The sequence below is a fragment of the Armigeres subalbatus genome, chromosome 2 (assembly GCF_024139115.2).
Source record: "Armigeres subalbatus isolate Guangzhou_Male chromosome 2, GZ_Asu_2, whole genome shotgun sequence".
Lineage (NCBI taxonomy): Eukaryota > Metazoa > Arthropoda > Insecta > Diptera > Culicidae > Armigeres > Armigeres subalbatus.
Window position 1 is genome coordinate 152,705,558 of NC_085140.1, and position 18,081 is coordinate 152,723,638.

Genomic DNA, 18,081 nt, shown 5'->3' on the forward strand with positions numbered 1-18,081 from the left:
TCAACATCCGAATTTCCTGAAATTGGAAATGTTGGCATTTCTATCAGTGAAGATCATTTAGCATATTTTTGGCATTGTGCTGTGAAAAAAATGGTAGCATTTGGTCATTATTGGAAGAAGTTGTTCAAATTTTGCGTGGCCACTAAAAAACATCTTTAGGAGGGACAAAACACAGTAAATAATAGAGTAAATAAGGTTGTCAATAAAAAAAATAGCTCGCCACATAATGATCATTTGTCTAGACTCTATACTCTAGAGGATCTTAATACGCTATAACAATACTACTTTAGTTTTCGGTAAAACTGGGGAGTATCAACTCTCCCAGGGGTCAAGTCTCTCCACCTTCCCTTACTATAAAGTTTGAATTTTTATCGGCAAGTCTCCTGCTTGCATGACTGTATACCAATTATAAAATTTGTGACGTAGAATACCTTTAAGGACATAGTTGGAAGAGTACCACGATGGCCGCCAATATGGCACCGGACCTTCCACGGACCAACCCCACACCTCCCGCACTCCTCTCCCACCAACATCCGAATGCATCGAACAGCGTCGAACAAAAGTTTGATATTCAAATTACTAACCTGTTCACAGCATATTTATACACTTCCCGTGATAATGAGCATATTTATCCAAAGAGTCCTTTGAATTTCGGCTCGAATAATATTCTAAATCAGCAGTTTCGTGCCAATTGAGTTTATCACTGCACTTCACTTCTTCTCAAAAGGCACTGAAAAAATCAAGTTTTTACTCACTTCTTCGCACATGAGCAGCCCGAAATGTTGATGGAATGCAAATTAAACATAACTTTTCGAAATCAGTCACTTGTTCAAACCGAAAACTTAATATAAACTGCTATTTTTGCCCGAAAAAAAACGATTAAAAACTGATCGCGGAGCGAATGTCAACAACGGCACCGGCTTCAGCAAACTAATAACTAGGGTGGTTCAAAAAATAATTTTGCTCCGCCACGCACAGTCGAATATGATTTATAATTTGGGTGTCATCCGATGGTTTGGGCTGGTTTGAATAGAAGCTTACCGTGCACAGGTCGTTTCAGGTTTGTATGACAGTTGATATGGCGAGTTTGAATTTAACATTATTCTGATTCTGGCACTCCGTCATTGGGCGATGGCGATGGGGGAGACCATATGACTGGAAGAAATATTCAAGAGCTTTAACTCCATAGACAATCCATATTGAATGGTCGTTCCAATAGTTGGGAGTCGATTTTAATCGAGGTTGCGAATCTTTAGTATGATAATTGGGCTTCTCAGAAGGCATTAGTGAAACGTGCAATTCAACAAAATATGTACCCAGAATTTGTCTGTGATATCTATTGCACCAGGGGCAGATACTTCTAGTCTAGTCTAGTCTACACTATCGCACCAGGGGCAGATGCTTCAAACAAAAAGTGTGACATGGGGGTGAGTATGGTGAGGTGAGTATAAAATGCTATTTTTGCGTTACGAAATCAATGGATCTTTCCTGCGATGCGGTTTTCGTTCAGTGAAGTTCAGTGAATGTTGCTTTCATCTATGCGGGTTCTCTTTTCGCCAGCGTTTGGAGGGGAGGCGTAATAAAAGGTTCAATTTCCCATACTAGTTTTCATATAAACTTGAACCGGCTTGTGCTCAACCAGTTTTTGTTCAAATCGGTTTTTGAAGGACACCCTGAGCATGGGACGGAATCGAGTGAGCGTGGTGGTGCTGGGTCGTTTTTGAACCACCCTACTAATATTCTTTGTTTTTTATAAATACGACACCAATGCTACTACAGTATATGACAGTTTTTATTGTACCAATACTTTCAAAGCTTTGTTTTGGTACTCAACCCACCTTCACCTTAATTAGCTACTGACGAAATGCCAATAAGAGCAGCTAGTGAATGGGTGGCTTCCCCCCGTAAAGCTGGTAGGGGAGCGTCCACAAATTACGTAACGCTTTGAGGGGGGAGGGGGGTTGGTCAAAGTGTGACGATCCGTACAAAATTTTCAGACGTTTCATACAAAAAGTGTGACATAGGGGGGAGGAGGAGTTTGATAAAGCCCAATTTTTGCGTTACGTAATTCATGGATCTTCCCTAGATCACTTTTACGTATTGTTTTATTTACGGTGTAAGATCTACCAAACCGAACCCTAGCTTAAACCATTTTTCAAACTAGAGCAATAAGTTGGTATTTCAAGGATTTATCGTATTTAGTCCTCTCTACCAATTGCAGTTTTTGAAATAAAAAAAATAACTTTACCCTCAGACTCAAATTCCTCTCGTTTGAGGCTAAATTGTATGCAGCGGAAACAGATTTTCTAGCAATTAGTTATAAAACCAGGGCCCATCGACCTAGGCTGAACTAACTGCTGGAAAAAGTTCGAGTTAGGGTTCTATGGATGTACTAACTCTTCATGAACTGGTAAACAATGGTAGTTCGAGGAACACACGGAACTTCTTGTTACTGAACAACTTCTCTAGATTGAAATGGTCTTGTAGATAGAGCCAAATCCCGGGGTTGTAGCTTTATCGGTGATATTCTAGAAGCAAGACAAGGATGTGGCTAGGGCTCCGATGCATGGCCAATTAACAGTATTACTATTCTGTTTTCTCAAGGAAAGATTTGATAAGGGGTGCGGCTTCAATGAGATTGCTCTCTGTGAAGGGTCTAAATAGCGGGACCATAATTTCATTTCCGCCATGAACAAAGCATCATCTGACGGATACATAAAGCTAAGTTTAAAAAATCTTAGTTAATAGTTTCAAAGTAGTTGAAAATAGTGACTTTTTGCGAGAAAAAGTAACTTTAGTGACTTGAGGTCGAAAAAAGAGACTTTTTAGTGACTTGGCCGAAAAAAGTGACCAAGTCACTAAAAAGTGACCCGCTACCAGGCCTGCAATTCCCAATGAAGGTTTGCCCCTTACCAGAGCGGAGGTGCAAGTCTGATCGAGCGTCTTTTCTCCAGGTTGAGAGTTGCTCACAGCAGCCTCTGTTCACAATGTTAGCGGCGACTGATCATGCTTAGGGGAGCAAAAAAGTCAAAATTCGAATACTCTAATGGGCACTATTAGGTTTTTAAGATAATAACCTAAACTTATTCATGAATTGCACAGAAAAATTTTTCCAAGCGAAGGAGCGAATGAACATGTTTCGTACTAGACAACGCAGCACCAACAGCACTTCCTTTGGTTGAATCAAGTCCCACTGGAGTGATAAGTCAACAACACAAACCCATTTCAAGAGAAGCAAATTATTTTGAGTACACTCTCGAATTCATCATCATCACTCAAAGTCACAAATCATCAGTCGAACAATAACATAAGGGATATTATACACCTTTTTGACACGATTTGCAAATGGAAATCAAGCGTAAAAAGATACCGAGTTTGGAAAAGTTTCACTGACAGCTGCGAATTGGATTCACTCGAATTCGGAAAAGTACGGGCAAACATATGCTTCAAACGAAGCTTCTAAATAGTGCGCTTTCTCTTTCCGATTACATAGTTACCGCCTACGTATCGATTGCAGTGCCTTTGTACTACGATTGGGAACATTTTTCTCACATCTATCACCATTCCGATTTCCGAATGCGCACTCAATTCTTGTTTATACCCATCTACGTTACATTTAGAAAGTGAACTTGCATCCGAAGAATTTCCCCTGATTTCGTGCAACATGAAACGATACGGGTAGTTGACAGCTTTTCCTCGTGGAACGCTTGCCTGGCAGTCAGAACGATGTCAACGTTGGCAAGACAGCTTGTAAGTTTATCTGATGATGACTATAAACATATCCGTGGAGAGGATCTCATACAAATTCAAACCCTGGTTGAAGCAGCGTGGATCCACCGCCGTAGCACCAGCGCAGAGTGATGGTAGATTAGAAAGAGGAGCGTTTTTTTCCTCCTGGCGAGGAAAGTTGTTCAAACAAAACATGATTGCAAAAAACGAAGACGATACACAGCTCGACGACGGCAGCCAAGAGATGGTTAGGAAGCGACATTCCGTGTCGTGCGGAACCGTACGTGCCACCTACGGTTGCTGCCGCCGTTATCGTTGGTTCCAAGTTATTGCACGGATGAAGAAAAAGCGCTGAAACTTACCTCTTCCCTGAATCGTTTGACAATTTCTCCTTTTTTGCCAATTATACTTCCGACTTCCTGCAAATAGAGAGAAAACGGGGAAACGTGTTAGAGACGAGTAAGCCAAGGGTGTTTGAAAGGGGTGGGGCGGACAACTTGACCGAGATCGTATTACAGCAGCAGTTAGTAGCATATCAGATGATGTTCACAACAAATCGCCCCGGTAATTGAATTTGATGGAGTTGGTGAGTTTGTTTGCACGGTACTGCAGCAGATTGGCGTTCTGTGGCACAACAAACGTATTTCGGTTGAATCTGTGTTCGAGGCTTAGATGGAAACGCAGTCGGAACATCATCCGAAATAATGGCGTTGCTCATCTGCCATTAGTGGAAGCTTAAGCATATTGTTAATGGCCAACATGTTGCGTGTGGCGCTACGCATGATTAATTAATGTGATGTGATGTGATTAATGTGATGGGCGATGGCTGAATGCTCGGAGAAACGAACGTCAACGGAGTCGACAAGCAGTTAAATGATATGTTCGTAGTGGAACATGATATACATAAAGAATGTTGAATGACTGCTATACGGACAACATTGTGACAGATCGTTTGCTCGTAAATTTATTCCCATTTTATTATATTATGGCCAGATTGATGTTATTATGGAATGGAAGTTCATAAGTTGTCTTAAAACTGTTCAGGATGTTGGAATATGATCTCAGAAAGCAGTTAGAATAGGTAAAATATTATGAAATCCAGTTTTGATATGATTGAGACATCCGAAATAATCTATAATTGACTTATAAAAACACGAAAAAAAAAATCCATCAAAGCAGATCAAAAACTAGAGCAAAGTTTCATTCGTTCATTCAATCGAAGAACTATTTCTAAGAATTTTCCTGAATTGTTTGTCGCTTTTTTTTTGTCACGACAATAGTTACTATAGTGTTTCTATAGTTACGAGTCTTTTATAAACAATAGGACTACAATTACCAATAGGCATAATTTACATGCAACATTTATTTTCGACGCAGTAGGTTTTCTAGTTGATCGCTATTGATTTTTGTTTAAATCGCATGAATAAATCATGCGGTATTCTAGTAAATAGTAAATAGTAAAAATGTTCGTAATAGTGAAATCTCGCTTAACTTTTCAAAAGGACCTAAGTAACATTATTCTATGGACTAATTTCTAGTTGACATTAGTCAAAGTCAGAATTGATGAAGGGTTGTTTTCAGGTCAGATTATTTTCAAATTAATCTCAGAGGAAATTCTTGAACGAGCTCTCAAAATAACTTCTGGCGAATTTTGTAGAGGATTTCCTGTAGGGAATTCTAAAAGAGTTCCAAAAAGAATTTCCGAATTAATTCTTGAAAAAAAAAATCTTCTTCTTCTTCTTCTTCTATGGCTCTACGTTCCAACTGAAACTTGGCCTGCTTTTCAACTTGGTATGCTATTAGCATTTCCTCAGACCGGACCGAGAATCGAGCTCGCCATCTCCGCATTGGCAATCCTACGCCTTTGCTCGCAAGGCTACTGGAGACCCATGATTAAATGCATGAAGGAATTAAACAAGGATGTTAACGATCATTCAATATTTGCGTTCGATCATTTAGTAGTTTGTCAATAACTCATTCTAGAAGCTGAATTTCAAAATATGTTGTATGGTGGACTTCTAGTGCGAAGGTTTTTCTACAACTCTGCCTAATGGTTCGTTGTTTGAATTCCACTAGTAACGGAGTTAGAGCGCTAGTTGCAGTAACTTAAACTAAATGATTGGAATTTTGTTATCATTTAGTCTAAGTTACTGAAACTATAGCTATAACTCCGTTACTAGTGGAATTCAAACAACGAACCATTAGGCAGAGTTGTAGAAAAACCTTCGCACTAGAAGTCCACCATACAACATATTTTGAAATTCAGCTTCTAGAATGAGTTATTTACAAACTACTAAATGATCGAACGCATTGAATGATCGTTAACATCCTTGGAATTAAAAAAACTGAAGAAATTTTCAAAACGAATTCGTAAAGTAATTTCTGGAGGAATAGAATTTTTGAAGGAATTCCTAAAAGTATTTCCGAAGGAGTTTCCTGAATGCATTTTTAAGCATTTCCTAAAAAAGTTTAGGAAGGAACTCCCAATAGAATTTGCGAAGAAATTCCTAGATTTCTGCAGGAATTCCTTTGGAAATTCCTTCTGGAATTGTTCCATCTCAAATTTCTCCTGGATTTTCTTCGAAAATAGCCTCAGGTACTTGTTCTTTCGGAATATGCACCAGTTATTTTTTTTTTCTAAAATTCATCCAAAAAATCCTTTGAAGATTACTCCTGGATTTTTTTCGGCGATTCCCGGAGAGATTTCTTCAAAACATCCTCCAAAAATGAACCATTAATTCCTTCGAAAATTCTTTCAGGTGAAAATTCCTTTGGAATTTCTTTTAGACATTAGGTCAATACTTCCACATCGAATTCTTTCTTTAATTTCTTTCAAAAAAAATCCTAAGACCTCCGGAAATTTCTGCAAAAATTCCTTTGGAAACTCCTTGAGCATTACTTTGAGAAATTATCCCAGAAATTTCTCAAAAAATTCTAGAATAAAATTCAAAGAAACTCTTGTGGCATTTGAAAGTGTTGGTTATATTATGTGGTGAGTGTTGCCGAGAAATTCATGAAAATGTAGTCTAACTAATGCGTGAATTATTTGTGAATGGTAAAACTCGTCTTTATGTGTAGGTTTTCCCAGTACTTTAGCAACTGCAGTAGAGCAGGACATGATTAGCCTCCACCACTCTATAAGACAGCATCCAACCACTTACCATAGTCCTCCAACCCAACATCAGAGGGCCAGAAGCACCTTCGTTAAGTAGCCATTAAGGGATGACGTAATTGGGTCGATACTATAAGACGAGGTGACTGACCTGGAAAAGTAGGTCATGACCCTGAGATGCGGTAACTCCAAAGTATTTTGAAGCGAACGGATGTTACAAAGTTACCAAAGTTGAAGAGTTTAAAAGAAAGTGTGTGGAACAAGAGAAGACGTTGAGGACAGCCTCACTGTTTTTGGGTTTCCGCCGATAGTCGATCGGTCTTCTTATTGGTCGAGTCGCAACGAAACAAGGAGCGAGGAAGATCCCAGTGCTGCCAGGAAGAGAGACTTTGAAGACAGGTTAACTAGCTTTAAGAGAGTGGAGAATGAAGTGAATAAAGTGTCGTGAAGTGAAGCTCTGTGGTTTTCCCTGCATTTGATTGCAAGAGCTCCCCGTCCGCGAGTTGCTTGAGGTGAGCATGCCGACCCTGAGGCTATTGGTTCAGGGAGTCTCAGCATAGCGCTGGGCATACTTACTCGATAATTACAAATTCCTGAAGGATTTTTAAATTGAACTTCTGAAGGAACTACCGACATTTATAGATATCCAACAATTTCTTTGGGCATTCCTTCAAGATTTCCTTCAGAGATTCCCACAGGGATTCCTTTGAAAAATACTCCGGAAACAACTTCTGAAATAAATCTAAAAATCATGTTTAAATTCGTCCTCAATGTTTCTTCAAAAATTGAAAGAATAAATTTTAAGAATTACTTCAGAATCTACCTCAGGAGTTCCTTCGGAATTCAAAACTTCCTCCTGGAATTCTTTCGGAAATTCTTCGAATCATTCATTTTGAAATATATTCACGAATACCTTTTAAGCATTCTCCGGAAATACCTTCCGAAACTCTTTTAGAAATATCTACAAAAAATATTTCGGCAATTCTTTCGGATATTCCTTCGAAAATTTCTTCGGGGATTCGTTCTGGAATTCTTTTACAAATTCCTTTGGAAAATTAATAAAGCTTTGTAAATTCGCGTAGGAATTTCTTAGGAAGTTGCTTTAGATTTTTTTCTTTTTTTTAGGAATTCATTTAAGAGTTCCTTCAGGAATTCCACCGGAAATCCCTATGGAGATTCTTTCACAAATACCTTAAGAAATTTCTTCAAAAATTCTTTCAGAAATTCCTGTTAGCGTTGAACTTAATTTCTAATTTAAAAAAAAACGTTAATAAAAAAAAACATTTTCTAAAAAGTCCTCCAGAAACTCCTTTGGAACTTTCTCCAGCAAATCTTTCAGAACTTTCTGCAGGAAATTACTTAGGATATTCCTCAGTTTTTTCAGCAAAAAGAAATTTCTGAAAGAAATTTATTTTGGAAATTCCTTTGGAATTTTATTCAGAATTTCCAGAATTTCTTTAAACATTTCTGAGGAAGTTCCTTTAGAATGTTTTTCGGTAATACCAGCGAAAAATCCTTTGGAGAATTCTTTCGATTTTTTAGGAATTCCTTTGGAAAATAGTTAGGAAATACCATTTAGAGTTGCTTGGGAAATCTTTGACTATTTCGTTGAAAATTCCATGAAAAATTCCTTCAAACATTCTGTTGGAAAAACCTATTAAAATTTCTGGAACAATACATTCACAAAAATATCGGAAAGAAATTGTTGCATACGTATATCATGAGGCTAACAAGATGATACTTTTATGCCCAGGGAAGTCGAGACAATTTCCAATCCGAAAATTGCCTAGACCGGCACCGGGAATCGAAACCAGCCACCCTCAGCATGGTCTTGCTTTGTAGCCGCGCGTCTTACCACACGGCTTAGGAGGGCCCCTCCTAAATTAATCTTTGAAAAAGTTATCAAAGGAATTTCCGATGAAAAAAATCCTACCTTTCAAAATATCAATAATAATATAAATACAAACGGTAGGTACAACGAAAAGCAAGCCTTGTGTTTCCTGTGCTTCTTGGCCTCTTATTTCCTGTGCTTTATATAGATATAAAATGAAGAATTCAATTCTTCGGGTCATTTTTCTTAATAAGTTTGTAGGAATTGTTCACAAGAAAAGCTGTTTCACACTGCTAGCTGATCCTTATATAGAAAAATCACTATTAGCCCATAAAGTACATGATAATACAACATTCATGTAGTGTAAAATAAGAATGATTACTCATGCTTCGATATAACGTACAACTTTGAAATCGATATGTACGTTATATCCAAGTTTACCTGTATGGGTTTTTTGTGAGGAATTTGGAAGCCTATTAACAGGCAAGTACAGTATTCACTCAGATATTCCTACAGGCAAGTACACTATTCACTCAGATATTCCTACAGGAATTCCTCCGAAAATTCCTTCAAATATTCCTTTGGATATTCCTCAAGGATTTCGTCCGAATATTCGTCCTAGAATTCCTTCGGACATTCCCCCAAGAATGCTTCCGGATATTCCTCCATGAGCCCCACTAAATTTTCTTCCAGGAATTCGTCCTGATATTCCTCCAAATATTTCTCCGGATATTACTTCTGGAATTCGTTTTCATATAGCAGAGATCACCTAAAATATGCGTTATCTTTCCCCACTGATTCGGAAGGACGTGGCTGTGGCTTTTGTTGATGAAGGAAATACACAAATACAACTCCAAATTGCAATGTATCAATGATAAATCAATCCAGTCAGCCGATCATATAATAACTTTGAAAACATGCCGTACTGGCCCTAATTTGCCCCATTGCACCTTAATAAATATACAACCAATGTAAAATATGATGTAGAATATTCAACAGCTTTTCAAACCCCAAAAACACGAAACAAAAATTGATTTTTTTTTTCATATAAAATCGAGGTAAAAAGTAAAAGATATTTTAGTTTCCAGATATTGTCACTTTAGTTCCCTTTGTTCTGCTGTCCGAAAAAATCGATTTCGATTTAATCGTATGTATTTTTCTCTCATTGACATTTAGATCCCCTATCCTCGCCAGCCAAAGATGTTCCGGACAGCGACGACAGCGACAATCTTTATCTGGTAACTAAAATATCTTTTTAAAAAGTCCATATAATCGAAGTCTTCGCGCTACACTGGGATATAGATACTTTTGAGCCGGGTTCCAGGAAGAAAGCCGAGTCGAAGATTCGAGTTCTTTCTTACGGAAGAAAATCAGCTGGCAGAAAGCCAGACTGCAGAACTCCGCAGACGCATGGCTGTTACTGGAGCAAATCCAAAGCTTAGTAAGGTCAGTTTGGCAACCGACCTGAAGAGAGCTAGCGCCAAGCCGGTATTGCACGAGAAGAAGGCTACTAAGATCCGTCGGGAGAAGGTTGGGCAGGTTGCCGACCCTAAGGAACGACGGAAACCAGTTCATGCCTCTACGAGTACTACCAAAGTTCTCCGGAAGGAAGGCCTGCCCTGGAGGGAAGTTGTGAATCCCAAAAAGGCGAAGAAGAAGCGAAAGGCTGACCAAGGCTGATGGTAAGAGCTATGCTGACGTTCTGAAGGTTTTGCGGGGCGATGAAAAGCTCACATCCGCAGAACGCAGAAGGGCGAGATGATCCTCGTCCTGAAGTTGGATGCTATGCGGAAGAGTTCCGCGTATAAAAAGCTGGCAGAAGAGGTGCTGGGTGATTCGGTTCAGGTGAGAGCCCTATGTCCAGTAGAGGTAATCCAATGCCGAGTCCTGGACGAAATTACTGAAAGATCAGTGTGGCGTTGAAATCCAGGATACCGCGATTCGGTTGCGGAAAGGTTATGCTGGAACGCAGGTTGCCTCATTCCAGGTACCTGTGGCTGACGCCAAGAAGGTACTGGATAAGGCCAAGCTGAAAGTTGGTTGGTCCGTATGCTCGGTGAGCGCAAACCAACAACCTCAGGCCTGCTTCAAGTGTTTCAATTACGGACATAAGTCATACGACTGCAAAGGTCCTGATCGGAGTTGGCTTTGCCGGAGGTGTGGAGCTGAAGATCAGAAGGCTCACACCTGACAGGCCGCGCCGAGGTGTTTGATCTGTGGTCCTGGCACAGACAACAAACACCCATCCGGTAGGCAGGATGTGCAGCGAGACTAACTGGTCTTAAACCATTAGTTGTAGCAGGTGACTTCAACGCGTGGGCAGTGGATTGGGCCTCTCGGTTCACTAACGCTAGAGGTCATATCCTGCCAGAGTCTCTAGCGGTACTGAACGTAGTCCTGCTAAACGAGGGCCAAGCGTCGACGTTCAGAGGACCGAATGGCGAGTCATGCATCGATGTGGCCCTCTGCAGTGCGGGATGGACGGTGGAGCCTGAATGGAGGGTTCACGAAGGGTATACTGCTAGTGACCATCAGGAAATACGTTTTATGGTCAGCTATACCCCCAACAGAACCACAAGGCGGGTCAGTAAAGCTGATCTAGGATGGCGTACCTCGCAGTTCGACCCAGAACTGCTGGAAGAATCACTACGGTGGGAAAATTGGACTCTAGGCGTTAGTGGTGATGAGTTATCCGATATCCTAGCACGGCATGTGACGTGGCAATACCCAGGAGGACTATGCCAACCGGCAACCGCAAACCGGTGCACTGGTGGACGAGCACGATAGCCGATCTTCGCAGAACCTGTCTTAGAGCTAAAAGAAGGTTGCTATGTGCTGGCTAGAAAGACGCCGGGTGTTCCAAACAGCGAGCAGAGTAAGAGAGCCTGCTTTGAAGAGCTGTATAGGATGGCCAATAATACTCCATGGGGGGATGCATACAGAATAGTGATGACTAAGACCAACAGCACACCTCCTGAGAAATCCCCGAAGATGTTTGCCAGGATCGTTGAAGGTTTGTCCCCGAAGCATGACTCATCGGACTTGCCCGCCACACCGTAGGAATCAGTGAACGTGGTAGCGCTAGTGACTAACGATGAGCTTATCGCCGTTGCAAGAAAACTCAAGCTAAATAAGGCACCATGGCCGTACTTTTTTAACTACTTCGACCCTACTTACTCAATTTTGGCTTCCCGTACGGATGTTCGAGGTTGGGTGAATTAAATTCACTATTGGGTAGTTTATTTCTTCCGTGTAGATCAATTTCCGTGCGTTTGTTTTGTTTTGCTCAACAGATGACACAAATTGTATCTTAATGATTTTCTACATTTCCCCGTTAAATTCACCAACTTTTTGTATATACAAACCTTGCAGATTCCAAAACGAACCGATTAGGGAAAAAATCTTGCAAATCGATCAACCCGTTCGCGAGTTAAATCGTCAGGAAGGAAATCTCAACTCATTTTTATTATATAGAAAGAAGAAGAAGATATTGTAGAACAGTTCGATGTTTTCGAGATTTTTTGGTAGCGGGTAATTGTGCAACACCAAGCTACGAGGTGGCAAAGTCCCAACTGGACTGGAGCATGAGATGTCAGGAACAAATAAAAAAGAATCAAGATGCTTCAGGAAATACAAAATATTTTTTTCAACAGATCCCGAATAAAACGAGCTTCCCACTCCTGCCCGTCTGCATCGCGCTTACCCGACACCGGGAAAGATCAGCTCAGCCAATTAAAATAATAGTTTCATGAAGCCAGTTGTTGATTCATTTATAACATTTCAACGTGTCGCGTTCTACGGTCGACGTCAGCCTGCAAAACTTCGGGAACGACGAATCGAGACTCGAAACTCGAAAAGACCTTGCGCCAGCATCACTGCCATCCGATCTGCAGCCGTAGTGGGGAAGGTCGGTGAAGTGATTTACGCCGTCTATTATTAATGGCTCATTACCGGCTCTGCTGCGCTACTGTGTGCGATGCTAGTCTTTCTTTCCCCACCACTACTCGGATTCGTCTGATGCGATTCGGTGGCACCTGAAGACGCGAGCGCGGTATCGACGAGGTACGACGAGGAGGCAAAGGAAAGCAGAGTCCGTTTTCCTATGTTTACCCATCACCGCGAATCGGGCCCCAAAGTTGAGACTGAGAACCCGTCCGAATGAACGTCTCTGTGAGTTTTGCCGCTCTGACGTGGTTTGTTCTTTCTGTAGCCCGAAATGTTGATATGATACCTCTACTGATGGTTCTTCTTCGGACGATTGTTGCACCTTCGTCATCCGCCGTCGTTTGGTGAGGAGACGTTTGGCGACCGAGCCGGAGGATTATGCCCTTTTTGAATATTTGATTCCAAGAGCGCGCCGAGGTGGAACACAAAGAACGTGTAGATTTCAATTTTAACTTTCCATGATGCTCTGTTGGCTTCTGACTGACGACTCCTCCTCAGTCGGCAGACGGTAGGAAGATAGTGCTATCCGTTTGCTAGCGTTGCTTAATTTGCACTAGCAATTTGGGGATTGTACGACCGAATGAGATGAGTTTGGGACATGTGACAACGACGACGACGATGGGTATGATTGCACTACCGCTGTCGAGTGGTACCTTCTTCTTCGAGCGAAAGTTTCGGTTGATCTTTGTTATTAGATTCTTGGAATGGGTTTTACGCAACAACGAGAAGAAGAGTGATAGTTGAAGTTGAGGTTTTCATATTTTCCCGGTTGATGGAATGTTGACATTTGCAATAGAAACGTTGAACTTTGTTTTGGCAACGATGAGAAGTTGTGTTTTGTGATACGTTCAGGGCACCTAATAAACCTACTAAGGAACTCATCTTTTCCACAGAGTAGACTTTATTAGCTAAACAACTAAATAATACAAGCGATTGCGGAGGGGAAAACATCTGATAATTAAACGAATATTTTAAGATTTAAATATGAAAAATTTCAATACTTAAAATGATTCTTTCAGGGTACTTGGCTTTTGATAAGATATGTACGACAATCATGTGACTCCAAAATTGCTATGTCCTATGTCCATCCCATCAAAAACAAAGCAATGAAAAGGCATTTGATTTGGTTCTTATTTTTGCGATTTATTTCAGGAGCAAGCACGCATGTTAACCAAAAAAAGTAAGGAGACTGATGCTATATTTCCTTATTTCTCAATGAGATGAAATGAGATGAAAACTCTTCCGAAAAATGATTAGATCAAAAGATCACAATTGAATTTCTGGTCCCACCGAAAGAGTCAGTCTGGTTGAAAATTTTCACGACCTCTATCATTGAACAATATGCAAATTTATGCAAATGCGTAAAATTGGCATCGAATCGAAAGTTTCCGAATATTAAAAGTGGAGGTGCTTTTGGAACACTATGTTCAAAGCCGAGAGAAAGTTAATTTGCCGTTAGCAATTAGGCCTTCCCGTACATGCCTAGAAAAAATTGAAATGCCTTTATACCAAACCGTAACACAGATACAATTCTCCTTATTTGTTCGCCTTTCGCGTAGGATTCAACACGGGTTTGCTTTGAAGACTCACTTTCTGTAGCTACGCGCTCAAAATACCACGCGTCTCCATCAAGCAAGGAATCGAGTTGTACTGTTTATTTAGGTTTTCTATCTTTCCACGAAGGTCATGAAATAAACAAATTCCGGTTAATGATGTGAGTGGCTGCGTGTGAGCATATTTGATGGGGCCCACACTTTAACGAACTACACAGTCGAAGAGTAAACAGCTGTTCTTGTTCGAGGCCGTATCCGTGGGATCGCGAAGATTACACAGTAACAAGTGTAAACTGGCTTCTAAAAAATGAAAATCTCGGCCCCATGCCGAAGCTAGCGATGTCTAGATTACTTCTTCGGTGAGTGGGAGTTTAAGCAGATCCAAAGTGAGTTGGACGGTGGCTGTCATCGTAAAAGTACAAACAAATTGTGAACGTTTTCTCGGAGCAGCCGCGATTGGTCCCTCCATCCAACAGAAGATGCTTGCTGTTTATCCAGAACGGTGCAAATATTTGATTTGCCTCAGTTTTATTGCTTTTCGCGAAATGCTGAATTCGAAATTTGGAAGGAGGCAATTTCGATTTCGAAGGAAAATCGATGCTTGAGTAGGATGTTCGTCGATTCGCTGAGCAAAAACCGGAATACAATTGCGGCAGAAATTATTTTCACTTCACGCAGTTAAAGGTATAAAGTAATATTTGAAGGCAGTTGACAATTTTGCATTTCCTACTCGTTATTTATACCTACTTTTTCATGAAGCAAAACCTTCCATTATAACCAACTATTCACAGTAACGAACAAAAGAGGTTTTTTTCTCTCCACGCTTGATGAACGTCGGAAAGATTGCAGGAAAAAATACTCACACACAAAACAACGGCTTCATCGACGCTTCCGTAAGGATCGGGACTTCCTCATCTGCATCACAATCACAAGCGAGTATGAAGCGGATTCAAAGGTTCATCATGGAAGCCGCAAAGTGGCTTGAAAGCGGATCAAATTCAGATTTTTTTGACAATCAATGAATAATTTCAAATGTAAATGGCAGCGTTTAATGGACTGTTGTAAGTTTGAAGATCATGCAAGTCTTCATTTACTTTGTCCCGCATTTTATTTTACGAAAATATCCGTCACTGTGCTTGGCCGCACCACCATCGGTCCAAGACAGACGAAGCGGAAAACCCGGAGAGGAAACCCTTATTTACTTCGCCGTTGGTGCGCACACTGTGGCACAGCATGGCGGCTGCCAGCGGGAATAGGGCGCGCACCGCGCAGCGTCCCCGATCCACACTAGAAAATTAATTATTTTAATTATGTACACGTCAGCATCTCACGTGACTCAACCTGGGCTAAGACTGCCCCGGCCAAGTGTGGTTCCTCGTGTGCGAGTGACGTTACAGTGCGCGGCCGATGATGGAGATGGTTCTCTATCGATTTTTCCTCCCGTTTTCCATGTGCGCTACTTCTACGTTCGCGCGCGCTCTCGAGTGCAACGTCTGGAAGGGTCCTTCATGCTTTTACACAAAGCCGGCCCCGTCAGAGAGGGACATCGCTGCTGATGGCACAGTGAAACATGTCAACGCATCGAGATTCGAGAAATCAGTGCTTCGCTTGACGCTGCTGACGGACGGATCGCTTCGGAGAGCGTCATCGAAACAGGTGCTCGAGAGGTGCTTCAACAAAGCTGATGCTGCTTGCTCTACAAAGGCGGACGGGACGGATTTCAGATATTCGTGTCATCGGTGGACAGCAGCAGCCGGGAATAAAGTACTGCAGTGGCACCAGCAGACGACCAGACTGGCATGGCACACAATGTAGCGAGAAGCGAGCTCCTGGACCTTTCATTAACTTGTCAACAATAATGGGGCACCGACAATGATGTGGCAACGAGGTACGTGGATTTATCCGCAAGATTAGCCACGGATGACGGCCTGTGATGGGTTGGCCCATTGTTGGATTGGATGGACGTAGACGAGAGATGGCTGTATTGGAAGGATTAGCATGGTATTTCGGGTGAGGTGGCTTTTAGCTTGAAATCAATTTGCTGCGGGAGGTGATTGGAAACAAAGAAGAAGTGTGCATTTTCTGATGAGGACTGACTGAGAAGAAATTTGGGAAGGTCAAAAAATGATTCCGAATGACAACGTTTCTCCATGCAACAATATATTTCCGACGATCACCAAATGTGAGCTCCGTCCAGGAGTGCAGACGAATACCTCCCAGGAAGTCGCATGCACTCTGTCAAAGAATGCAGACAAAATCCGTCTTGAAATTTTAACGAATTTCTTTCAGGATTTCAGGCGAGTTCCGTCCAAGGCAAATTCTAAAACAAATTCCTCTCAAGAGTTCAGACGAATTCGTTTGACTTTAAGGAAAGTCAGACACATTTTTTCACACGGCTTCCTTTGAAGAGTTCCGACGATTTCCTTTTGAAAATTCTGGCGAATTCGTTTTAAGCACTCAGACGAATTCCTTTGAGGAATTCAGACGACATTCTTCGAAGAACTCAGACGAATTCCTGTAAGGAATTCAGACGAATTATTTTGAGGAAGTCGGACGAGTTTCTTTTCGGAATTGAAACCAATTCCTTTGAAAAATATAGACGTCTTCCTTTAAGGAATTCGGACGAATTATGTTGATGAATTCCAACGACTTCCTTTGAGGAATTCATACGACTTCCAACAATTCAGACGATTTCTTTGAGAAATTAAAATGACTTCCATTGAGGGACTCAGACGAATTCATTTTTTGTATTCAGACGAATTTCCTTGAGAAATTCAGACGAATTCTTTTGAGGAATTCAGACGAACTTTTTTTTGACAAATTCTGACGAAATTCTTTGAGAAATCGAACGAATTCTTTTGAAAAATTCAGAAAAATTTCTTTCATCAATTCAGATAAATATTTGAAGAACTCAGAAGAATTTTTTGGAGATATTTGAACGATTTTTTTGGGGAATTCAGAAGACTTCTTTTTATAATTTCAGGCGAATTCCTTCAAGAAATATAGACGAATTCTTTTGAGAAATTTGAAAGATTTCTTTAGAGGAATTTAGACGAATTCTTTTGAGAAATTGAGCAGAATTCAATTGAGAACTTCAGATGACTTACTGTTAGGAATTCAGACGAATTTCTTTAGGGAATTCAGACAAATTGCTTTAAGAAATTCAGACGAAATACTTTGAGGAATTTAGACGACTTTCTTTGAGGAATTCAATCGAATTCCTTTGATAAAATTAGACTTCTTCCTTTCAGGAATTCAGACGAATTCTGTTGTGGAATTCCGACCACTTTCTTTTTAAAAAAATCAGACAAATTCGTTTGAGGAATTCTGAGAACTTTCTTTGAGGAATTCAGACGAATTAAAGTTCCTTTTTTGGAATTCAGACGAATTTTTGGAAAAAATCAGAATACTTTCTTCAAGGAATTCAGACGATTTCTTTTGAGAAAATCAAACGAGTTTTTTGAAAAATTTAGGCGAGTTCCTTCGAAGAATTCAGAAGACTTCCTATGAGGAGTTAAGACGAATTCTTTAGAGTAATTATGGCGACTTCCTTCAAGTAATTCAGACGAATTCCGTTGAGGAATGCAAACGGATTTCTGTGATAAGCTTAGACAAATTCCTTTAAAGAATTTAGACGAATTACTTTAAGAAATTCAAACGAATTCCTTTGAGGAATTCGGACGAAATAGTATGAGGAATTTAGATGATTTTCTTTGAGGTATTCAAACGAATTCTTTTGATAAATTTAGACTTTTTCCTTTAAGGAATTCAGACGAATTCTGTTGAGAAATCCGAACAACTTCCTTTGAGGAGTTAAGAGGAGTTTCTTTGAGGAGTTCAAACAACTTCCTTTGAAGAATTCAGACGACTTCCTTTCAACAGTTCAGACGAACTTCTTTGAGAAATTCAGA

The 18,081-nt window shown here is 40.6% G+C and overlaps 1 protein-coding gene across 12 annotated transcripts in view; it reads right to left on the reverse strand.

Annotated features, from left to right (window-relative positions):
* Positions 1–18,081, reverse strand: part of LOC134211035 (poly(rC)-binding protein 3) — a 413,468-nt gene that overhangs the window by 156,276 nt on the left and 239,111 nt on the right. For all 12 annotated transcript variants that reach the window (XM_062687577.1, XM_062687578.1, XM_062687572.1 and 9 more), the window contains exon 3: positions 4,092–4,148. In XM_062687577.1, the coding sequence (XP_062543561.1) occupies positions 4,092–4,148 (57 nt within the window). The remainder of the gene's footprint in view (positions 1–4,091; positions 4,149–18,081) is intronic.